Source organism: Heterodontus francisci, chromosome 9, assembly GCF_036365525.1.
Source record: "Heterodontus francisci isolate sHetFra1 chromosome 9, sHetFra1.hap1, whole genome shotgun sequence".
Taxonomy (NCBI): Eukaryota; Metazoa; Chordata; class Chondrichthyes; order Heterodontiformes; family Heterodontidae; genus Heterodontus; species Heterodontus francisci.
Window position 1 is genome coordinate 76,083,318 of NC_090379.1, and position 25,332 is coordinate 76,108,649.

Genomic DNA, 25,332 nt, shown 5'->3' on the forward strand with positions numbered 1-25,332 from the left:
ACGACTGTATTGGGGAGGAGTCTGCCTTTGTTACTGTATTAACTTTTCTGTAGTCGATGCAGAATTTAGTTGAACTATCAGGTTTAGGCACGAACACCACTGGGGAACTCCAGCTGCTTTGACTAGATTCAATTGGGTGGTTTTCCAACATGTATTGGATTTCTGCTTTCACCTGGACTTGTTTCTCTGGACTTAAGTGATAAGGATACTGTTTTACAGGAAAGGATTCCCCTACATCCACATCATGTATGGCTAAGGATGTACACCCTGGTTTGTCCCTACACACTCCTTTAAATGTTGCTAGTAGCCTTGTTAGCGTTCTGCATCTAAATATGAAACCATAGGTCTAATCTCCCTAACAATTCAGTATTAGCCAACCGGATAGTAGGAGTTTCAGTTTGATAATTGTCTGAGCGTCCTTCTGCCTCTTCCTCACTATCCTGTTCATCCTTCGCTGTCCTTATTACCTGACATATCTGTCCTTGCTTATCCTCCTCCCAGCAATGATATTGTTTCAACATATTGATATGACACAGCCAATTCTTTTGCGGGCGATCTGAGGTTTCATCAAATAATTTACCAATTCTTTTGGCCACTTTATATGGACCACTGAACCGTGCTTTCAGCAGTTCACCCTGGAAAGGCAGTAATACTCACACTTCATGCCTTGGTTGAAATGTTTGGGTCTTGGCATGCTTGTCTGCCCATTTCTTCATGGTTGTTTGGGAAGCTTTTAAGGTGTTCCTGAGCCACTTTGCAGGCTCTCGTGATCCACTCCTGGAACACAGATACATAATCTAACACGGAAGATTTGTTCCTCTGTTCGGAAAACCTTTTTTGATTAGTTTTAGAGGACTTCTTATCTCATGTCCATAAAACTAACTCAAAAGGACTAAAACCAGTAGACTCATTCGGTGAATCTCTAGTGGCAAACAAAAGAAATTCCAACCCTTTATCTCAATCATGGGGATATTCATGACCGTGTGCCCTGATCATCGTTTTGAGGGTCTGATGGTACCTTTCTAAAGCTCCCTGTTTCTGTGGGTGGGATGCTGAAGACTTTAACTGTGTTATACCCAAATTACCCATAACTTACTGAAAAACTTTAGACACAAAATTGGAACCTTGATCCAATTGAATCTCGATTGGTAATCCATATCTAGTGAAGAACTGGTTTAATTTCTGTACCACTACCTTAGCAGAAATTGTTCGCAAGGGAATGGCCTCTGGAAACTGAGGATGCTTATCCATGATAGTAAGTATATATTGATGTCCCCCTTTTGTTTTCGGTAATGATCCAACACAGTCTACCAACAGCCAACTAAATGGTTCCCCAAAAACTGGTATGGGAATTAGAGGTGCCGGTATTATGGCAGTTTGCGGTTTTCCCACAATCTGGCATGTTTTACAAAACTGCACCACATCCTTCGAAAGACCTGGCCAGTAAAAATGTTGACTTATACGTGATTGGGTCTTGCGGATCCCCACATGTCCCGCCTTAGGAATTTCATGGGCTATCCTTAATATTTCCCGACGATACTTGGGCAGTACCACCATCTGGTGAACAACCAACCATTCTTCATTTGCAGGTCTGAGGAGGTCTCCACTTCCTCATCAGAATCCCATTTTTCATATAGTAGCCTTCCGGAACTCCCATTGCTTCAGCTTCCGTTAGAGCTGCTTGGGCCATTTTATTTAACTCTGCTCGGCTTGCTGAGCCATGATCAGAGAAGACATACTGAACATTTCCTTCGGATTATCCAAATCCCTCAAAAAAAAGTTTCAGATATTCGGCTATCTGCCAATGGTGCCAGTTTGACCTCCGACAATGGAGCTTGTTTAGCCATTGCTTGGGTCACTACACATGAAGGAAAAGTTCCTGGAACCTTTTCCTGCAACCATTCTGTCTCTTTAACTTCACTTGGTCTTTCCGTGACTACTGGAGAAGCTACTACCGTCGCTCCAGCCAAATCATTCCCCAGGAGTAGGTCAACTCCATCTCCAGTCAAACTATGGACAACTCTTTTATAGTTACCATTCCAGACATTAGGTCATACTCCAGGTGCACCCAATACAAAGGTACTGGTATGTACTCCCCGCCGATACCATTCACTAAAACCTTGGCATTCAGTGCTCTCTCTAGTGGAAAAGTTATGCCTTTCCCCAACCAAAGAATTTAGGTGGCTGCTATATCCCTAAGTGTTACTATAGATTTACCTGCCTCACTTGAGGGATAAGGAGTTACTTTTCCTTTTGACAACAATTCCCTGTAACTCTCAGGTATCTCGTTCACGATCCTCGCACTCACAGCAGTTTTTGTACTTGGCCTTACAGCTGCAGTCAGAGCTACAGCCTGATCTTTTGTACTCTCGGTCAGGGCCGCTTTCTCTGCATTGGCCTTGTGTACCCCAATAAGTCCCATGGATTTACCCCACAACTTCCAGCATTCTGCACGAATGTGTCCCACCGTGTGGCAATGGTAACACTTAGGCTTGCGGACCTCACTTCCACCCTCAGCATCTTCCTTTCTGGCCTGAGGAGATGATCCCAGGGCGTTCCCAGCTGTCCCTTCTTGTCCCCGCTACTTGCCCTTCTTCCACCCTCCCACCTTCTATCCTTCTCGGATTTGTTGGGGTGACGGACCAAAGGGTAAACAAGCTCGTAATCATCAGCGATCTCAGCTGCCTGTCTGGCTATTGAAACCTCTGGTTCTCTACAGGTTTTCTAATGGGGAAGGAGTGAATTTTTAAATTTTTCCAGGAGAATTATTTCCCTAAATTTCTTATATGTGGCCTCTACTTTTACTGTCCGCATCCAACGATCAAAATTAATTTGTTTTACCTTCTCAAATTCTATACAAGTCTGCCCCGGCTGTCTCTGGATGTTCCGAAGTTTCGGCCAGTAAGCTTCAGGGACTAACTGATAAGCAGCGAGAATAGCCTTTTTTGCCATCTCATAATCTGCATAAGCCTCCTCAGAAAGCATAGCACTTCATGAGTTCTACCCATCAACCTGTTTTGTACGAGCAGTGTCCTGCTTTCCTTCAGTCTGTCTGGCTATCTTTTCAAAAGAAATAAAAAATGTCTCTACATTGCTTCCCTCAAACTTTGGGAGGGCTTGCACAGATTTAAACAGCTTTCCACTGGGTCCTGGGCTGGAGTCAGTTTTTTCGTCACCATAATTTTCCTGGAGTCAAGACCACTTTTTTGTCTTAATTCCAGCTTTTTTAAATTCAAATTCCCTCCCTTCTCTTTCTCTTTCCTGCCGCTCTGCTTGCTCCCTTTGAAATTGTAGTTCATGTTTATTTTTACTGTCAGTTCTCTTTCCTGTTCAAGCTCAAGTTTTTTTCATTCCAATTGCAACTGAACCCTAGTTATTTCAACTGAACTACCAACTGGATCACCTTTTTCTTCTTCCAATTGCAAATGCTGTGCTATTACTTCAATTATGTCTACTTTCTTAGCTCCTGGTTTTAACACTAACCCCAATTTTGCTGCCCTTACTATAAGCTTAACCTTGGTTAAGTTTCTCAAATCACTCAGGGATAAGTCCTCCTCCTCTAGAAAGGTCATAGCAACTGACAAAGTCATTCCGGTATTGTAAACCTTAATGCACAAGAAACCTGGTTTGTTCTTTTCTTCTTCAATTATTATTACCCCACTTACAATTGCACATCATTGGCTTTGGGTTTTCCCACACATAGCCCCCAGTTATATGTTACGACCGAGGTGGGAGGTGTGCACTGTCTTTTCTAGTTCCATTTCTCTACAGGTCACAACATATATTTAAATGTTTACCCAGTTACCGATACAGTCAATCCTATACTCCACTCTTTATCCTCGAATAACATACACCAACCAGGTTTCTTTAATAAACAACAAAACTATCAGTTTATTATAAGACAAGACTTATCCAGTAATGAAGCAAAGCATCAACACACATATTGAAATATGAAAATTACCTTTTTAAATACCCCCCTCCTACACACACACACGCGCGCCCCAGTTAACTGAAAAATTCTCTGTGGAGCTCTTTTACAAAAAAAAGACAAAAAGGAATACTTTGGCCAAATACTTGTTAATTCTTGAAGAATGAAGAGAAAATAAGAAAGAATGTCAGTTGTTCCTTTTGGTTATGGTGTCTGGTATACAGAAACAGATCACTGGGATCTTTTCTGGAGATGTTGCAAAGTAGTCTCGTAGGCTTTCCAGGAGAAATGTGGCATCAGAGGTTTCAGTTATCCCACTCTGGATTTGCAGGTCTTTCAAAGAGGTAGAGAAAGAGAGCTGACACACTTGATTTCTCCGAGTCTCTTCGGGAGGTGTAGGAAAGATGAGCAGGGTGTTTCTCCCTTGGCAGGTTGATCTCCAACTGCTTTTCAACACAGTCCACACCCCAAATGTACCTGAACAATATCTCAGAAGCGAAACCAACTCCTCCCTCATAAATCTTGACATGTCACTTCTCTGTAAACATCTTCCCCAAGTCACCAAGGTTCTGTTGTTTAATGAGCTTAAGACATGTGACAGCCAGTAAAGGTTTGTTTTCAAACAAGATCTCTCTGACCTTTGTAAAAAAAAAACCACATCCATGGAGTCTTTTCAGTTTTCCCAAATAAACCAATGTCCCTAATTCTAAAATGCAAATCATCAAAAAAAATGAAGCACTTTCATAACAGTAAGCAGATCGATATTTGAAAGATCTGTTGTCAGTAACTTGAGATTTTTGCTCCCATTTTTCTTATCGCTTATGTCGAGAAAAATACACCAATGTGGCAGTTGTTTAAAAATTGCTTTTGTTCAAATATTCCAGCTACTGAATCCTACAAAAAAGTGCTGTTTATTCTTTAGTTACATTTTGTTGTCTATGTTCAAACTGTCAAGCTAGGCTCCTACTTGCCAAGAATGAGGCACATTAATTTTGTTAACATTGATTTTAAACTGTTGCTGGAGCAAGGAAATGACTTGTTAAACATATCAGCCGCAGCTGGAAAAGACATTTGCATATTAACAGACAGTGCTTGGAAGGACAAGGGACCATTCCCTGACACATTCAACCCACAGTGGACCTTGATCAACCGGTTATTGTTTGTAAGAGGAGCATTCCAGAGACTGCAAAGGTGATGCAATCCAGGACTGGTTAGACCAGCTGGTCACACGACTAACTGGCTGTTCCAGGCTCTTTTGAACTAGCTGCAGAGTGTTTGAACTGAGAAAGACTGCTTGCTCCTGGACTGAGAAGATCTCTCCTGTCTGCTCCCATCTCTTTCTCACAAGCCTCTGAATGCACTGAAGACACATGACCCCCAAGAGAGAAAAGTCTTCTACAGCGAACAAGCTTTGAGAAGAATACGGGGTCCAAACGAAAAGCAAGATCTATCTACAATCAAGGACTCCACAGTGGGCTCAAAGAACCGTAACAAAAACTCTTCTGATATTGCCTCAAACTTTTCCCCTTTATTTTTCTTCTCTTTTCTGTCTGTATTTGCATGTATGTATCACGTATGCATACTTGCGTGGGCGCGTCGTGTACCCATAGGCGTCAGCCGAAATAGAGTTTAAGTTCAAGTTTAATAAATTTCAACATTTCTTTAAACCTAAGAAAACCTGCTTGTGCTGGTTTCTTTGCCTTAAAATTGGAAAGTGGTGAACGAGGATTCACCAAGGGGAGCTACAAACATGGTGTTTTAAAAATTAAACCCTGTTATGGTAAGACCAGGTGAAGGCTGACATGGACCCCTGGACCCCTTTCTCACCTGATCGTAACAAAACACATTCATCAGATTCAGTTGGGCTGAATGGCCTGTTTTTATGCTGCAGATTTGGTGTAACTTTGTGGATGATGGTCAATGCGCATATTTGGGTACCTCGTCTCAGTATCAATTATTCATCTTTGAGCTTTTTACAGTAAGTTATAGCAGGTTATTTAATTACGGGTGGGTCGTAAGGAGTGCAATGCTGACACTATCCTTGCATGATGTGCACTTCCAACAGGAACCATTAGAAATCAGTTAGGAGTGGGAATCCTGGCTGATTTTACTACTTAAGCAAATGGTATGATGCCCAGTGTATTGTCTCCTGAAGCCATTTAACTCGATTGAAAATTGAGATCTTCATGGTTTGTACAGCTCAGTTGTCCACTACGTAAACCCATTGAGCCAGGATGTGTTCCTAAGCTAGTTTTAAATGCACTTTTTGCTTCCCTGGGGATTCAGTAAATGTATCAAATAATGGGCAGTTTTGTTTAGCAGATGCCCCGCAGAAGCATGGAGGGGATACCCAAAACGTTTTAGTATATATTACTTATAGCTGTTCTCCACTAGTGTAAATTAAATGTTAAACTCATAGCCCTTTGTCCCATTTTGTAAATGAATTTGAGGAAAGCTTTTGCAGAAAATGATTCCATATTGCTTCTGGCCAAGAACTGGCATGTGCAGGAGCAGTGGAGAAGCAGCAGAAGTGCAGTTGTTCCCTTTTGTAACATTTAGGATTATGTGATCATTCAGCTAAGAAAGGTGTATTTGGGTAAGCTTATGTGTCTAGTATGTTTTGTAATAAAACTGAACTCAATGCTTATTTTGTTTCCTTCAGTTAGAAAAATAACTGATTTGTTTTAAATGAACAAACTGGTCATTTCACCAGTCTGGTTGCGAAAGCTAGGCTAGGATAAAGAGTTGAGCAAAATATTATGTGCTGTTGTATTACTTTCATTACAGGAATCAGTGTAGAGTTTCTATGTTCACCACGACCGGATGCACCAATGGAAAGCATCGTAGCCTGTTTACATGCTCTGCGGTCACTACTGGAGATTGTTTGGCCACGTTGTAAAATAGGAAGCGATCAGGTAGTACATGGAAATAAATTCTATAAAGTTTTTTCTTACTTCCTCATAATCCTTTTTTGAAGAAGAATGGACCTGTTTCTTTATTGAGTTTGTTAAACATTTTCAGTTTGACTTGAAATAAATTAACATGCTTTCACCTCCCCCCAAAGACAGTGAGCCATCGAGACTGAGAAGGTCCCACATTCAATTCCTGGTGAGCTGACTAATTTCCATTCGGCAATTCTAGAGTTGGCCTTTGCATTCTGGGCTAAAAAGAGAGATAATTACATTCTACTCCCGATTGCTATTCATTTATCCCTGTTGAAAATGCAGGAGCATGAATGTCTGAGAAGGATAGGTTTCAACTCAGTTATAATGGTGCAAACAGTCCACTAACCTGCATTCTCCAAGCTCACAAATGAAAATTTGGGCAGTATCCTGGAGAGCTATTACAACTCCATTTGGGACATCTTGGGGCTGCAAAGAAAATTGGAAAAAGGAGTGGTTTCGGCAAAACTTTTAGTTTTTAATAAGCAACAGATATGCAGTGACCAGTGGTATGGTATGCCAAATACCACCACGAGTGAGGCTGACTACGTAACTTCAAGCAAGTTTTCGGGTGTTTCATTGGACTGTCAACAAATATGAAAAATGGCTTTCTGATGCCAAACTTTGGGTTGATTACTATTCTGCATGCTGTCCTTTTGTTTGAGTCAGTTCAGTTAACGATCCTTTAATCAGTTTTCATAAGTGGCTTTCTTTCTGCTTTTGTTATTACATTGGATACATTCTATTTCCGCATATGTACACAGTGACAATTTGAGACTTTTAAACTGTATTTTGTTACCCTGCTCTTTATTTGCTAATCCTCTTTTACAATAGACAAGTTGTAAACCAGATTTCTTCGCTTTACTCGTTCAGCTAAAATGCAAGTTAAAACTGACAAATCATATATTGGATTCAGAGATTATGTTCTGTTGCATAAAATTTTAATTCTTTTCTACCTAGTTTTCTCTGTTCCTTGCCACTGATATCTTGCTCCAATACCTCAACCAAGTGACAGTCTTCATGCATGAAAATTACCAGTTAGTGTTTATCCATGGGGCTATCATAGCTGAATCCAACCCTTTTCTCTCCCACGATCCGAATTGTCCACTTAGGGCAATGGTAGGTAAACAGTGAACAAGAACAGGAACCATCAAGGATTTATCTGTATTGACCTTGGAGATCAAGGTTAACTGTAGCGCTCTCATGAGTTCAGATTGACTAACTTAGATCTGAGACCTCTCAAATCTGTTCACCTAAGTAGCTCTCCATGAGCTGCAGTTACCTACAGTGCCATCAGGGAAAATTTATTGCATTCTTTTACTATATTTGGTACTCTTGACCTTACTTTACCATTAGTCCTTCAGCTCTTGCAATCAAATTTGGGATATACCAGTGGAATTTTATGCACAACTTTGCATCGATTAAAACTTTGAATTGAGATTTCCTTCTGCAGTTATGGGGAGATGGTGGCGTCATGGTAATGTCACTGAACTAGTAATCCTGGGAACATGGGTTCAGATCCCACCACGGCAGCTGATGGAATTTGAATTCAATTAATAAAATTAATTCGTTTTAAAAAATCTGGAATTGAAATCTAGTCTCAGTAACGGTACTATCATCAATTGTCGGAAAAACCATCTGGTTCACTAATGTCCTTTAGGGAAGGAAATCTACCAACCTCTCCTGGTCTGGTCTACGTGTGACTCCAGACCTACAGCAATGTGGTTGACTCTTCACTCCCCTCTGAAATGGCCTAGCAAGCCACTCAGTTGGCAAGGGCATTTAGGGATGGGCAACAAATGCTAGCCTTGCCAGCGACACCCACATCCCATGAACCAATAAATTAAAGAAAAGTTGAATTAAGGCTCACCTTGATGTTTCTTTGACTCTACTGTGGATCAAGAGAAAGTTTTCTGAAATTCGTTTTTTTTATTGTGGTATTTATAATTTAGGATCAGTAAAAATACTTTCTGTAGTTTCTGTTTCGTATTGAATATTTTGACTGGCTTAAGTTCACCACCACAAAAAAGTCCAGTTGTGGTTTTAGTTAAATAAACCATCTGATGTGATATTGAGTCTTTCAGACTATGAAGATCCTGTGTTCAGTGTTTTGATTAGTGCTCAGTTGATTGATGTAAACCAGGAGAGCACTATTGACTTCAAGATCTGCAGGATTAGGAACACAGTTAAATTGGAATGTGGCTTTTCCACTGACTCCCTGGTTGACGTGCATATACATCAATATCAGCTAACAACCGGATGGGGATCAACTGTGACCCCTTCCCTTTTTTTCTCTCCTCACCACCATCACCCCCCCCACCCCCTGTCAGCACTCATGGTTTAGACTTGTACTTGACAAATAACTGTTCGAGGAAGGTAGCAAAGAGATTCTGGTTCCTCTGAAAAGACAATCCTGTTTGTGTCACTGTCTTCTTAGAAAGGAGGTACTAACGGGGAAAATGAAAAAAAAATTTGTGTGGGCAATTACTTTAAAATCAAGAAACAAAGCATTTAATTGGTTATTGTTTACTATGCAGCCAACCTAAAAAAAAATAATTCTAACATCTGACTGAGTTCAAAGACTTCTATGATTCCTCTTCTCGAGGAGGACAGTTATTGGGTTCTTTTTGAAATGAAGATTTAGTTCTATGGACATTCAGCAATCTATCTAGTTTGAATGCTTATGCATTCTCTCCTTTATCCCATCGGGACTGCATTTGATTCATGTTGGCATTTCAATGAGCAAGTGATTTTTTTTTTATTGTCCACCTTCCTATTTCTTTAATTGAATCAATATGAATTCCCTTTTCTTTATTGCAGGAGCTTGGAGTGGAATTGCTCAATGTGCTGCATCGATTGATACTGACACGTGAGTCCCCGTTCATCCAACTGGCTGTAATTGATGTTGTCGAACAGATTATATGTGCAGCCCAGGAGCACGTGAAAGAAAAACGGAGAAGTGCAGAAGGTGGGCATTCATAAAATGCATTTAATTGGTAAAGAAGTTCTTAAATTTATCAGACCTTTTGCACCAAAACTATTCAGTGTACCAGTGCATGGCTTACAAATGGTATATAGTGCAGAATGTTGAGCTGCGGATTTGTGCCCTTTGTTTCCCACATGAAAAGCCTTTATTAATTTTAGCTGGACATTTGAGATAATGAAAGGAAGCAAAACATTGCTACACAGCGAGAGGTAAGAGTTAATAGAAACAGTAACATCCTGTTCTCAGTTGAGAAGCTTCAATTTAGAGATCTATTACGTTGTAATTTTAATATGCTATCCAAGAAAAGGTCTCACTTCTCTGACCTAAAATAAGTACTTTACCAATTACTAGGTATTCTCATGCCATCCAAAAAGGGGGAAAACTTGGGGTCACTTGAGCACTTTCCAGTGATCTGTTCCAAAGGGGTAGGAATTCTCCCTGCCCCTCCCACCCTTTATGGATGGCATGAGAATACTTAGTAATTGGGAAAGGACTTATTTTAGGTCATGGAAAATGGTGCTTGAAGTGAGACCTTTTCTGTGATGATATATGAAAATGACAACTTAATGGACCTCCAAATTGAGACTTCTCAGCTGAGAGTCAGCAATGTTTCTGTCCAAGTGCCATCTTTTGCAGTTAATTTCCCACATGCAGATGCATTGTCACATCATTGCCAATCGATGAAGTAATTACTTTGTTATCTATTAATATTTTAAAGCTACTTCTGAGGAATTAATAGGTTACTAGTTATTAGAGGAAGATTACTCATTAATGCAGTCTGAATAAGTATTCTACAATTTTAGTTTCAATATATGCTTAAAAGCAAGGAGAATTCTGAATTGGCTAAAATATGAAATTCTTATTAACAGTATGCTTCAAAAGTAAAGTCAGTCCTCTGCTCTTTACCACGCCCAACCAACTTACTCCCCTTTTCTGAAGGCAGTGAATAAAGCCAGACAAGCATTTGTTTTTCATTCATGATCATGGATCTTGGAGCATGACAAGGAGGAAGAGGAGGGAAGAGAGAAGTGGGTGACCTAATTCTGTTGTTACTTACTCCCAATATAAAAATATACACTTTCAAGCTTGATTACAGATTGGGCTCAGAAATGGCAGTGCTTTCAGGTTTTATCTTCTCACCCCCACCTCCAGACCTCAACTCCCCAACCTGCAGACGTAAATGCTATTTACAGTCTCTCTTGTTGATCTTAACTCTTCAGCTAACTTGGCACAGACCAAGAATCGAGCCTGGAACAACTTGATCTAAATGACTCAGACCATTTTGCATCGAGCTATCGGGAGAAGCTTCATGTTTTTTCTGGTTTTATGTCAAAGTTCTGAAGAAATTCTTTTCCTTTTATGTCTAATTACCTCTTGTGTTTAGTTGACGATGGTGCTGCTGAGAAAGAGACACTACCAGAATTTGGAGAGGGTAGTGACACGGGTGGACTGGTACCAGGAAAATCCCTTGTCTTCGCAACACTGGAGTTGTCCCTTTCCATTCTTGTTCGACAGCTTCCACAATTGAACCCTAAACTTGTGGGGGTTCCTGTTGAAAATGGAAAACCTCAGTTGTTGTCCAAGGATGGTGTTAAATTAGTAGCAGCTGCCCTGGGAATTCTGTCTGAACTCACTTCATTGTGCTCCCCCACAGGTATGTAGTGCACATTTTACAAAACTAATTTATATTTTCCCATCTGAATTTCAGTAATTCTGCTTTTGAAATGTTAATTTTTTAAATATTTGTATAAAGGTCTATATTTGGAGTCTTGATATGTTTTCTAATTTACTTTTATCCCACTTTGACTTTGGTGTAGAGAGAAAGGTTAACACTCTTTTTTTCTCTCTCCAAAGGTGCTGTCAGACCTGCTGAGTATTTGCAGCATTTTCTGTTTTTATTTCAGATTTCCAGCATCCCCATTGTATTTTGCTTTTGAGTTTGCTAATGTTGCAAACTGGCAGGTACTCCTGAGACCTATGAAAATTTAGCTCTTGAAAATTTATTTCTGATGAAATCTCAGTTCTTCTATTAAATGGAAAATTATAATGCACATGAAACCATAAAAGGAAGAGAAAACATAGGCAATTGCCATTATGTTATTCAATCGAAGGAAATAACTGGCAGGCCCTATTGAACAGCAATTGCTGATAAATCTATTGCTTTTCATTCTGAACTGCATTGGAAGGAAATTATTCAACAAAGGGATATGACCTGCAGTTTCTGATCAAGTTATAGTGGAAATTAAAACATTTCACAATGGAAATTTAAAACATTTTGGGGCTAATTTGAAAACTTAACATTCTGTGGTTCAAGTGGAGACATCTCAAACTAAGCTGAATGTCATATCTGCATGAATAACTTCACACCATGGTTGAGGAGATTTATTTTGCTGCAGCAGGAGATCAAGTAATTTCTGTTTCAGTATGTGGCCAAGAATATGAGCTAAGAAAAACTTTATGGCTTCTCTGTTGTGGAAGGAAAGGAAGCAATTTACTTTATTGATAGTAAATTCAATTCATTGAGCTTTTGGACTTGAATGGGTGGCCTTTGATCTAGCAATTGGTTGTGAATCCCCTGTATCTGCTCCTGAGTGAAATGTTCTTTCTGGCCCTCCTTTTTTAAACTTACAAAAAAACTGATTCTAAGGAGCTTTAACAACTACTACTTCTGCTTTTAATGTGAAACTTTTTTTAAAAGGAGTTTCAGAATTGTGTTAGCTAGGGGTTACAACTCATCAATATTGCAGGAATGGAGATTTGGCTAATTCAGAATTATTGGTAACTTGGAAATAACACTCCATGATGTTCCTCCTCTTGTCCCTCTGTGATAGAGATTATATGGCTGAGGGGAGCTATCGGAGTATGCTTCGTGAAATGCTCAATTGCAGTCAGTTGATTATACATATTGAAGTTTGCCAGTGGTGCAGGGGATGAACATTGTGTCCTGTGGCATTACTCATCTAAGCCAATGGTAAATATTCCATCACACTCAGGACTGGAACTTTGTAGATGATGAGGTTTTGAGGGATCAGGGAGTGCGTCATTGTTGTCGAATACTTAGACTTTGCCATCTAGTTGTAGTGATGATTTAGTCCAGTTCATCATCTGTTCACTATTGATCTCAAAGATGTTGTTTGTGAAGGAATTTGATGACCGTCATCTCATTGAAGGTGGTACTTGTGTCATTTATTTTTAGAGATGGTTATTGCCTAGTAATTCAGTGGTGCAAATGTTACTTGCCTGTTGCCAGCCTAAGCCTAGATATTGTCCAGTTCCTTATTTGGGCTGGTGTGGGCTGGCCGTTATCGAGGCGTTGTGAATGGAGCTGAACACTGGCATCATTAGCAAACAGCCCCAGTCCTGACTTTTATGATAGAGGGAAATTCATTGATGTAGCAGCTGAAGATGGTTGGGCCAAGAATGCTGTCTTGAGGGGCTCCTGGTCTGACTTGGACTGTACGATTGGCCTCCAACATTCATTACCATCTTAGTGAATGTTTGGTATGACTCTAGCCACTGGGAGTCTTTTTTCCTTTTGACCTTAGATTAGCTAGGGCTCCTTGGTGCCATTCTTGTTTGCGTGACAAGGTGGCATTCAGGTAGTCTTTTCCCTCCTCTGGCCTTCATCTCTTATATCCACGAATCGAGGTTCTGATGACATCTGGAGCTGATTGGTTCAGACACAACCCAGTTGTGTGTTGAGCAGGTTGGTGACAAAGTGCTGCTTGATGACATTAATGACTTCTATTGCTTTTTTAGGAGGAGGCTATTAAAGTAATTGGGCTAAATTTATCCAATTTATTGTCGATAGTATGTAAATTTGATCGTTTTGCCACATTACAAAAGTAAAATATTGCAGATGCTGGAAATCTGAAATCGAAACAAAATGTTGGAAATACTCAGGTCAGACAGCATCTGTGGGGGGAATAACAGAGTTGATGTTTTAGCTCTGTGACTTTTCATTTGAACTGAGAAAAGTTAGAAATATAATAGGTTTTGAGCAAGTGAAAGGGGGAGGGTGGGAAGAAGATCAAAGGGGAAGGTCTGTGATAGGATGCAGGGCAGGACAGATTAAATGACGAAAGGTTTAACGGTACAAAGCTAAAGGGAGTGGTAATGGGACAAGTCAAGAAATGAAAAATATGTCTAGATGAGGTGTGAATGGCAGGATAGCAGCCATCCAAATGCAAAGTAAAGAGATTAAGAAACGAGAGAAAAACAAACCAGCAAAAAAAAACTAAATCAAATGATGGCAGAGGTTCTGATCTAAAATTGTTGAACTCAATGTTGAGTCCAGAAGGCTGTGAAGTGCCCAGTCGAAAGATGAGGTGCTGTTCGTTGAGCTTGGGTTGAACTTCATTGGAATGCTGTAGCAGATCAAGGACAGAGAGATCATAGTGGAAGCAAGGTAGAGAATTGATCAGGGGGAAAGCAGGGATCACTGTTACTGTCAGCCTTCACGGTACACTTATTGCAGCAGTTGCGGGCATTGTGGCCCAGGTGGTTACAATTAAAACAGCGCACTGGAGTGACCCTTCTTGGCACCAGATTTCTGGATGGCCCAGACCTCTGGTTAGGCAATGAGCCTTTCATAGCCGCTACTTTAGCCTTAGCAGATGCTCAGGGCATGTTGCCACAGATCTGCTCCTAGACTGTATGGGAATGGGTGCACAGCTCTTCCCAGGGTGGTGTTTTAGTATTATAAGTGCCCAGCACTATGGACTAGTGGCCAGAGGCCATTCAAAAATCAGGCTTTTGAAGCTCGGGGAATTAAAATGGTGACCGTCACCATCTCTCGTATGCTATTAAACATCATGGAGCTTATCTGCGAACACGCTTGGGCTTTCAGTAGGGTCCCGTGTTACTATCTGTTTCCCGTTTTAACTCTAGGGAGCACATATAAACATAAGAACAAGGAGCAGAAGTAAGCCACTCAGCCCCTTGAGCCTGCACCACCATTCAATAAGATCATAACTGATTTGATTGTATCCTCAACTCCACATTCCCACCTAACCCCGATAACCTTTCAGCCCCTTGCTTATCAAGAATCTATCTACCTCTGCCTTAAAAATATTCAAAGACTCTGCTTCCACCGCATTTTGAAGAAGAGAGTTTCAAAGATTCATGACCCTCAGAAATTTTTTTTTTCCACATCTCTGAATTAAACGGGCAGCCCCTTATTTTTTAAACAGTGACCCCTAGTTCTAGAAAGGGTACAGGGGAGATTTACAAGGATGTTGCCTGAACTGGAGAATTTTAGTTATGAGGAAAGAGTGAATAGGCTAGGGTTGTTTTCTTTGGAACAGAGGAGACTGAGGGGGGATCGACTTGAAGTCGATAAATTCATGAAGGGTCGAGATGGTGTGGATAGGAAGGCCCTATTCCCCTTGGTTGAGGAGTCCATGACTGGGGGCATTGTTTTAGGGTATGTGATAGGAACGGATAGGTAAGAGTGCATTGGGATGTCCTGAGGACATGAAAGGCACTTTATAAATGTAAGCTCATTCTTTTTCTTATTTCCTTGGCTACCAGGTAATCATTTGCATAGTAGTACTGAAAATCTAAGGAACTCTTCCAAGTTATGCTCATATACCTCTTTGCAGCCGGAGTCAGAACAATATTGGTAGAAACCTGGGAGCAGGTCACCACCCACTTGTCCTTTGAGCCAAATATTACAGGGAGAACTAAGGAAGGAGGCAAAGAAGAATTTCATGAGGAAGTATAGTCCTCAAATATAAATGAGGAAGTATAGTCCTCAAAAATACATGAGTAATATAATTATTTAAAAGTTTTATTATAAAATTTAATGTTGCACTAACTTTTCAGTTCATTAGAAATGTTCCAGTATTTTTCTTTCTTTTACAGGGAGCATTTCGATTCTTCCTACTGTCCTTTACCTTATCACAGGAGTCCTTAAAGAAACTGCAGTAAAGATGCTTGATGGTTGTATATCTTTAACAGTCCGTGCAGCACTGCAGGCATTGAAGGCTGTTGTCTCCTCTCCTATGGCTCGAGCAGAGAAGAGCCATGCTGCATGGACCAGGCTTCTCCGCAGTGCTCTTGCAACAATTTTGGAATTTTGGAATCCAGGTAACAGAATTTTGAACTCTTCTATATAATAAACAAGACCTTGTATCGCTTACATGATATTGCCATTTTCCTGGGGGAGAAAATGTTGCTAATCACTGTGAATAACAACTTGCATGTACACGCAATTAATGCAAAAATGTCCCAAGATGCTTCAAGGAATACAAAAACTTGCATTTATATAGCAGCTTAAAACATCATAACACATCCCAAGGAGCTTCACAGGAGCATTATCAAATAAAGTTTGACACAGGGCCACATATTAGGGCAGATGGCAAAAAGCTTGGTCCAAGACTTTAGTTTTAAGAAATGTCTTAAAGGAGGGAAAAAACTAGAAAGGCGGAGAGGTTTAGAGAGGGAAATCCAGAACTTTGGTCCACAGCAGCTGAAGTCACAGCCACCAGTAGGGGATCAGTTAAAATCAGGGATGCTCTAAAGGCAAGAATTATCTGAGAGTAGATATCTCCAAGGGCTGTGGGACTGGAGAAGATTACAGAGATAGAGAGGGGTGAGACCATGGAGGGATTTGAAAACAAGGATGAGAATTTTAAAATAGAGGTGTTGCTTGACCAGGAACTCAATGTAGGTCAGTGAGTGCAGGGGTGATAGATAAATGGGATTTGGTGCAGGTAAGTACATGGATAGCAGAGCTTTGGATGGCCTCAATTCTATGGAAGGTGGAAGATGGGAGGCTGGTTAGGAGTACCTTGGAATAGTCAAGTATAGAGCTAATGAAGGCATGAATGAGGGTTTCAGCAGCAGATGAACTGGAGAAGGGGCAGAGTTAGGCGATGTTAGAGTTGTGGAAGTAGACAGTCTTGGTGATGTGGATATGTAGTTGGAACCTCATTTAGGGGTCACATATTGACACCAAGGTTGCGAATGGTCTGGTTCGGCCTCAGACAGTTGCCAGGGAAAGGAATAAAGTTGGTTGCTAGGGAATGGAGTTTGTGGTGAGGATTGAAGACAATGACTTTGGCCTTCACACTAATTTAGTAGAAAGAACATAAGAAATAGCAGCAGGAGTAGGCCATTCAGCCCTTCAACCACACTGTGCCATTCAGTGAGATCATGGTGTTGAAATAGAAGATCAGCCATTTTTACATGCACTATCTCCGTATCCCTTGATGTTTTTGATATGTAGAAATCTATTGATCTGTCTTGAGTATACTCAGCGACAACCTCCACAGCCCTCTGGGGCAGAAAATTCCAAAGATTCATCACCCTCTGAATGAAGAAATTCCTCATCTCAGTCCTAAATGGCCTGCCCCTTATTTTGAGACTGTGTCCCCTGGTTCCAGATTCCCTGCCAGGGGAACATCCTTCCTGCATTGACCCTGTTGAGCCCTGTAACAATTTTGTATATTGGAATGAGATCACCTCTCATTCTTCTAAACTGTAGAGAATAAAGGCCCAGTCTATTTAATCTTTTCTCACACGACAATCCCTCCATCCCAGGCATTAGTTCGGTGAACCTTCGTTGCACTCGGTCTATGGCAACTATATCATTCCTCTAGTAAGGAGACCAAAACTGTACACAATACTCCAGGTACAGCTTCACCAAGGCTCTATATAATTGCAGGAAGACATCTTTTCTCCTATTCTCCAATCCTTTTGTAATAAAGGCCAACATATCATTTGCTGCCTTATTTGCTTGCTGTACCTGCATTAGCTTTCATTGACTCATGAACAAGGACACCCAAGTCCCTTTGAAGTTCAACTCTTCCCAGCGCCTCACCATTGAATAAATACTCTTTCTGTTTTTACTACCAAAGTGGATAACTTCACACTTCTCCATTTGCCAAATTTTTTCCCCACTCACTTCGCACCTCCAATCCCCTTGAAGCCTCTTTGCATCCACCTCACAACTCCACCCAGTTTTCTGGCATCTGCAAACTTGGAAATATTAAATTTAATCCCTACATCCAAATCATTGATATGGATTATGAATAGCTGGGGCCCAAGCACTGATCCTTGCTGTACCCCACTAGGCACAACCTGCCAACCTGAAAATGACTCATTTATTATTTTTCAAATGGTATGTTGGCCTTCAATGCAAGAGGATTTGAGTACAGGAGCAAGGATGTCTTGGTGCAGTTATACAGGGCCTTGGTGAGACCACATCTGGAGTATTGTATGCAGTTTTGGTCTCCTTATCTGAGGAAGGATTTTCTTTGCACTCCCTGCATGGCAAGAAGATTTACTAGGCTGATTCCTGGGATGGCAGGATTGACCTATGAGCAGAGATTGGGTCGACTAGGCCTTTATTCACTAGAGTTTAGAGCAATGAGAGGGGATCTCATAGAAACCTATAAAATTCTAACAGGACTAGACCGGCTAGATGCAGGGAGGATGTTCCTGATGGCTGGGGAGTCCAGAACCAGGGGTCACAGTCATTTAGAACCGAGATGAGGATGTGGAATTCTGTACCGCAGAAGACAGTGGAGGCCAAAGCATTAAATATATTCAAGAAGGAGATGGATATATTAATGCCAAAGGGATCAAGGGATATAGGGAAAAAGTGGGAACAGGATTACTGCATTAGATGATCAGCCATGATCTTTTTTGAATGGCGGAGCAGGGCTGAATGACCTACTCCTGCTCCTATTTTTCCTACTCGGTTTTCTGTCCGTTAACCATTTCTCAATCACTGCCAGTATATTCCCCCCAATCTCATGTGCTCTAATTTTGTTTACTAACCTCTTGGGTGAGACCTTATCAAAAGCTTTTTGATATGCCAGATCCACTGGTTCCCCCTATCTATTCTGCTTGTTACATTGTTATGAGTGCTTCCATTTTTTTTTTGTTAAATTATGAGGATTTGTGTGGTAAAACTGGAAAAGATTCCATAGATGTTGGAACTTTGCATTTTTTTTTTGTTTAAAAGAGGTCATCAGAAGATCTTTTGGACAGAGCTTGTAAACAACAGTTACTGAAAGACTCGAGGAGTGCTAAAAACAAGCCCTTACTGGAAGGCACCCATCTTCAGATAATTAACTAACAGGGGTTTCTTTGACATGGGGAAAGATGTTTATGAAGAAGAGACAGGTCAAGATTTATAGGGGTCAGGAGGCTTGACTCCTGAGATGCTTTTGTGTTTTGCTTTGGACAGGCAGTTGGGATATGGACAATGGTTTGAAAAAGAGTTAAAGAATCAACCTGCTAAGGACAAGCCCCAACTCAACTTGTTCCAGCTGTTTGAAAAGCCTGCCAGTTTTCCATCTCTGAGAAGCAAGTGTAAGAAACAGACTGAAACTGTTGCTGTCTTTTTCCTGGAAAGCCTGCCCGACTGATCTTCAATGACGCCTGACGAGAATTGTTTTAGGAAGATCCCAGTAACAGCCGTCTACGCGTATTTGGGACACCAAACCAAAACAAAGGACATCTGACACCTTTCCATATCTTCTCTTTTTCCTTCAAGAATTAGCAAGTATTCGGCCAAAGTATGCTTTTTGTCTGGTTTTTTTTGTAATAGAGCTCTAAAGAGTAAATCTCTTTTCGGTTAACCGGTGCATACATGTGTGTCTGTGTGTGAGGGGCTAAGGTAAAAAAGGAACTTTTATATGTCAATCTCTGTTAGTGCTTTGTATCGTTCCTGGTTAAGACTTGTTTCATAATAAACTGATTTTTTTGTTTATTAAAGAAACCTGGTTGGTGTATTTTATTCTGGGATAAAAATATAGTCTATGATTGACTTGTATCAGTAACTGGGAAAAACTTAAATATATGTTGTGACCGATGGAGAAGTGGAATGAGAAAAACAGTGCACTCCCCCCACCTCGGTCGTAACGATATCTTCAAAAAGCTCCCACAGGTTTTTTCAACATGATTTCTCTTTTATAAATCCATTACTCTTGTTACACACACCTCTAATTTCCTGATTTATACTGTGATTTACATTACTACTGTTTGGTGGCCTATAACCACTCCCACCAATGTTTTCTGCCCCTTGCTGTTTTAGTTCCACCCAAACTAATTCTACATCTTGATCTTTAAAACTAAGATCATCTCTCTCAAGGGTAATGGATATATAAAAGGGAAATCATGTTCACCAAACCTGTGGGAGTTATTTGAAGATATTGTTACGACCAAGGTAGGGGCAGTGCACTGTTTTTCTTGTTCCACTTCTCCATAGGTCACAACATATATTTAAGTTTTTCCCAGTTACTGATACAGTCAAAATCATAGACTCTATTTTTATCCCAGAATAAAATACACCAACCAGGTTTCTTTAATAAACACAAAATCAGTTTATTATGAAACAAGTCTTAACCAGGAACAATACAAAGCATTAACACAGATTCAAATATAAAAGTTCTCTTTTTACTTTAGCCCCTCACACACAGACACACACGCATGCACCAGTTAACCGAAAAGAGATTTACTCTTTAGAGCTCTATTACAAAAAAAACATTTTGGCCAAATACTTGCTAATTCTTTAATTAACAGAGCTACCCCACCGCTTTTTCCCAGCTTCCTGTCCTTCCTGAATGTCATCTACCCTTGGATATTCAGGTCCCAGCTTTGGTTCCCTTGTAGCCACGTCTCTGTAATGGTTGTCAGGTCCTACATATGAATTTCTATTTGAGCTGACAATTCATCTGTTTTATTGCGAATGCTGCGGGCATTCAGATAGATAGCCCTTAATTCCATTTCTTTTTTACTGTTTTTGTAAACTCTGGCCCTATCTGCTGGCGCACTCTTAAGTTTACAATCACTGTCCCTTCCTGCCACATTCTGATTATCATGACCTTTATTGCTACCTTGATCTATTGCCTTGTCATTTCCTTTTAATTTACTCAGTCTTCCCCTACATGATTCCCTTCCCCCCCCCCTCTATTTAGTTTAAAGCCCTCTCTACTTCCCTGGTGATACAACTTGCTAGAACACTGGTCCTAGCACTGTCAGTCCCAATGATACAGCCCCCGCTTTCCCCAGTACTAGTGCAAGTGCCCCACAAACCAGAACCCACTTCTCCCACACCAGTCTTTGAGCCACGTATTCATCTGTCTAATCTTATTTATCCTATGCCAATTTGCACAGTCGTTGGGTAATAATTCAGAGATTATCATTTGAGGTTCTGCTTTTTAATTTAGTGCCTAGATCCTCATATTCCCTATGCCGAACCTCTTTCCTAGTTCTGTCTGTCGTTGGTACCTACATGAACCACGATCATTGGATGCTCCCCCCTCCCACTGCAAGTTCCTCTCCAGCCCTGAGCAGATGACCCAAACCCTGGCACCAGGCAGGCGACATGGTCTTCCAGATTCTCACTGTCAGCTGCAGAGAACAGTGTCTGTCCCCATGTCTATACTGTCCCCTAATACCATTACATTCCTTTTTAACTTCCCCACTTGAATTGCTTCCTGTACCATGTTGCCATAGTCAGTCTGATCATCCACACTACAGCCCTCGATCTTGTTCATACAAGCTGAAGGACCTCGAACTTGTTACTCAATTGCAAGGGCTGAGGCTCTTCCACTCCTACCTTCTCAATCCCCTTACCTGCCTGACTCTCAGTCACACCCTCCTGTCCCTGACCACTGACCAAATCAGGCAGCCCTATCCTAAGGGATGTGACTGCCTTCTGGAACTAAGTATTCAGGTAACTCTCCCCCTCTTTAATGAATTGCAGTAACTATAGCTCACTGACTCTGAGCTGAAGCTCCTAGAACCGAACTTACTGCAGACCTGCTTGCCGTGGATCACTCTGGCCTCCACCAGCTCTCACATACTGCAGCAGCAACACATCACATGCCATGCGCTCTTTATAATGTGTTAATTAATTTATTTTTCTTAATTTATAATTACTAAACCCCACTACTATGAAGCCCTGTTTCTAGTAAGCTTTACCACTGCTGGTAAACCTTACTACAACTAATATAACCTTACTAATAAATAACCTGAGTCTCAGAAGGTTCTTAAGGTTACTATTCCAATTAATGTTACATTAACACCAATTCTTTAGGTAAGAGAAAACGAAAAAATGTTCAACCAATCACTTACCTTCTGTGCTGGAATGACATACGTCAACCAATCACTTACCCCTCTGCACTGAATTCCCACCTTCACACTCTGACTACATCTCCACTCCGTGCAGTTTGAAATCCTGACTGCTTTTATAGAATCTCTGATGAGTCACTATCGAGCTAAGCTTCCTGCTACAGTAATTAACACCTATTGAACCAACTACTTTCAGCTGATTGACAGGTAACTGTCACTGTCAGGCAGCTCTCTGTTTAACAAGGCAATTTAACTAACTTGAAGTTTGAAAGTTCTATGTCAAAGCCTGACTCTTAATCGAAATTGAACTTGGAAAAAAGTTACCATGTGAACCAAATTCCCACTTTCACACTCTGACTACGTCTCACTCTGGCAAAGTCTTCAGTCTGTGCACCCGTCACTCAATGAAATTTCTGCTAATCCAGTACTCAATGTTGGACAAATAATGTAACAGATTAGAGACAGGGGAGGGGTCAAGAGAGGTGGTGGTGAGGTACTCCTGGGTGTTGCCAGCATATATATGGAACCTGATGTTGATGTTGCTGGGGGCAGCATCTAGCTGAGAAATGGGAGGTGGCCAAGGATTGATCCTTGGGGGCTATCTGTGATTCTATATGTGATTCTTTGGCTAAGCCTGGATAGATTGATGATAGCACAGTGTTCAGTCCAATTCATATCTCCTCAGATAATGAAGCTGTCCGTGCCCGCATGCAGCAAGACCTAGACAACGTTCAGGCTTGGGCTGTTAAGTGGCAAGTAACATTTGTGCCACACAAGTGCCAAGCAATGACCATCTCCATCAAGGGAGAATCTAACCATCTTTCCTTGACATTCAATGGCATTACCAGTGCTGAATCCTGCACCATTAACATCCTGGTGATGACCAGAAACTTAACTGGACTAGCCACGTAATGAGTTTGGCTACAAGAACAGGTCAGAGGCTGGAAATTCTGTGACAAGTAACTCACCTTCTGACTCCCCAAAGCTTGTCCACCATCTCCAAGGCACAAGTCAGGAGTGCCCTGGAATATTCCCCATTTGTCTGCATGTGAACCGCTCAACCACTCTCAAGAAGCTCGACACCATCGAGGACAGAGCAGCAACCATGTAGCACCTTAAACATGCACTCCCTCCATCACTGGCACACAGTGACAGCATTATGTACTATCTACAAGATGCACTGCAGCAACTTGTCAAGCCTCCTTCAACAGCACCTTCCAAACCTGTGACCTTTATCACCTGGCAGAACAAGAGCAGCAGGCGCATGGGAACACCACCACCTGCAAGTCCCCCTCCACGTCAAACACCATCTGACTTAGCAATACATTGTCGTTCCTTCACTGTTGCTGGGTTAAAATCCTGGAACTCCCTCCTTAACAGCATTGTGGGTGTACCCACACAATAAGGACTGCAGTAGCTCAAGAAGACTGCTCACCACTGCCTTCTTGAGGGCAATTAGGGATGGGCAAACAATACTGGCCACCTCAGCGATGCCCACATTCCATGAACAAATTTTTTTTTTAAAAGGTGAGACTGGAATCAGGCAGGTACAGTCCCAACCAGCTAGCGACCGTAGAGGGGTTTTGGTGGAGGATGGTGGGTCAACAGTGTCAAAGACTGCAGACAGGTTGAGAAGCAAAAGGAGAGATAATTAATATACATCGGTCACAATCACACAGGAATGTCATTTATGACTTTAATAAAGGCTGTTTCAGTCTTGTGGCAGGAGTGGAAACCTGATTGGAGAGATTCAAACACAGAGATTCAAATAAGGAGAAAAATGGATGCCAAAAAATATAGTTAAGCAGGAATGATCTGAGGTTTGGGCAATGAGTTGGGTTTTAAAGAGGCAGAGAGAGAAAAACATTTAGCACGCACTCCCACATTATGAGGCCTGATAAACTCAGGGCACAGCTGGCCTGAAAGTGCAGGGAAGGCAGTAGCGGGGATGAAAAAAAGGCACGAATCAGTGACTTGACCAGAGGATGGGTGAGGCCATGCAGGGATTTAAACACAACGATGAGAAATTTAAATTTGAGGCTTTGGGAGGACCAGGAGCCAGTGTATATCAGCAAGGATGGAGTAATGGGCAACTGAGAGTTGGTGCCAGAAGGATATGGTCAGCAGAGTTTTTGATGAGCTAAAGTTCATGGAGGATAGGACATCAGCCTGGAGACCATTGGATAGTCAAGCCTGGAGTTGTCAGAAGCATGGATGAGGATTTCAGCAGCAGATGGACTTGAAGTTGGGGCAGAAGCGGGTGATGATAGCAGTGGATGTTGGGGGTCTTTGTGATGGGCATGTTGTGGGATGAAAAGCTCAACTCAGGTGTGGAATAAGATGTTGAAGCTGCAAACAATCTGGTTCAGCTTGAGGCAGTGACTGGGACGTCGGTTGGAATCAGTGGCAAGGGTATGGAATTTGTGGTGGGAGCCAAGAGTGATTGCTTCAATCTTCCTGATGTTTAATTGGAAGAAATTGCAACCCATCCAAGACTGGATGTCAAAGAAACAGTCTGATGGCTTAGCTACAATGGAGAAGCTTGAGACAGATGATGGACAAGTAGAGCTGTAGGTCTTCAGCATACACATGTGTACTGAACCATGTTTGCAGATGATGTCTACCAAGGATGACATGTAGAAGATGAGGGATTAAGGACAAAACTTTGGGGACCTCCCCATTTGACATTGCCATCTTTTAAAATAATAAGGAAGGATTTTTGACTTGGGCGCACCATTATAATAGATCAAACTTAAGGTAACTTGGTTAACATCCTTTCTGTATCGTATATTTGTGTTGAAAATTAAGTGAAGGGGCTGTAGTCCCAAGTTGCTAGGCTTACCTCATACCATTATCACATGCCTCCAATAGATGTTCCCCTGTGTATCTCTTTTTCCGTCTTGTATTTTTGTTGGGTACCTCCTTTTCCTGTTTGTAAGTGTCTCTGAATGAGAAATGCACCTAATCAACATGTAGCAACAACAAAATTTTCCTATTTTATTTAATTCTGTTTTTACAAATGCACTGTTAAACTGTAGTTTTGCTGCATTGTTGCAACTTGTAGATTTCTTTGTCTTTTGCTTTTTAACCTGAACTTTGAGTTCTTGCCTCCAGCTTCCATTCTGTACCCAGGCCACTAATGCATTGCCTCCTCTTCTGCTATCAGGCTGGATGTCCAGTTGGTCCATGCCAATCCAGAGAAGGAGGGAGTCAAAATTAATTAAGTGCACATATCCTGTTTTTCCCTTTAACACCACAGTAGCTGTTGAACTATGCTCAGACATATTTCTTCTATAATTCTTTGGGTTTCTGAATTTTTTTATTGAAAGTGTGAAACGGAATATGTTTGATCCTGAGAGGCAGAATTTGCCAAGCTTCACTGTCAC

The 25,332-nt window shown here is 41.2% G+C and overlaps 1 protein-coding gene across 3 annotated transcripts in view; it reads left to right on the plus strand.

The window, feature by feature from the left end:
* The window catches only part of heatr5a (HEAT repeat containing 5a), a 117,740-nt gene that overhangs the window by 88,194 nt on the left and 4,214 nt on the right, over nt 1-25,332 (plus strand). For all 3 annotated transcript variants that reach the window (XM_068039346.1, XM_068039347.1, XM_068039348.1), the window contains 4 exons: nt 6,716-6,843; nt 9,691-9,838; nt 11,241-11,510; nt 15,722-15,946. In XM_068039346.1, the coding sequence (XP_067895447.1) occupies nt 6,716-6,843; nt 9,691-9,838; nt 11,241-11,510; nt 15,722-15,946 (771 nt within the window). The remainder of the gene's footprint in view (nt 1-6,715; nt 6,844-9,690; nt 9,839-11,240; nt 11,511-15,721; nt 15,947-25,332) is intronic.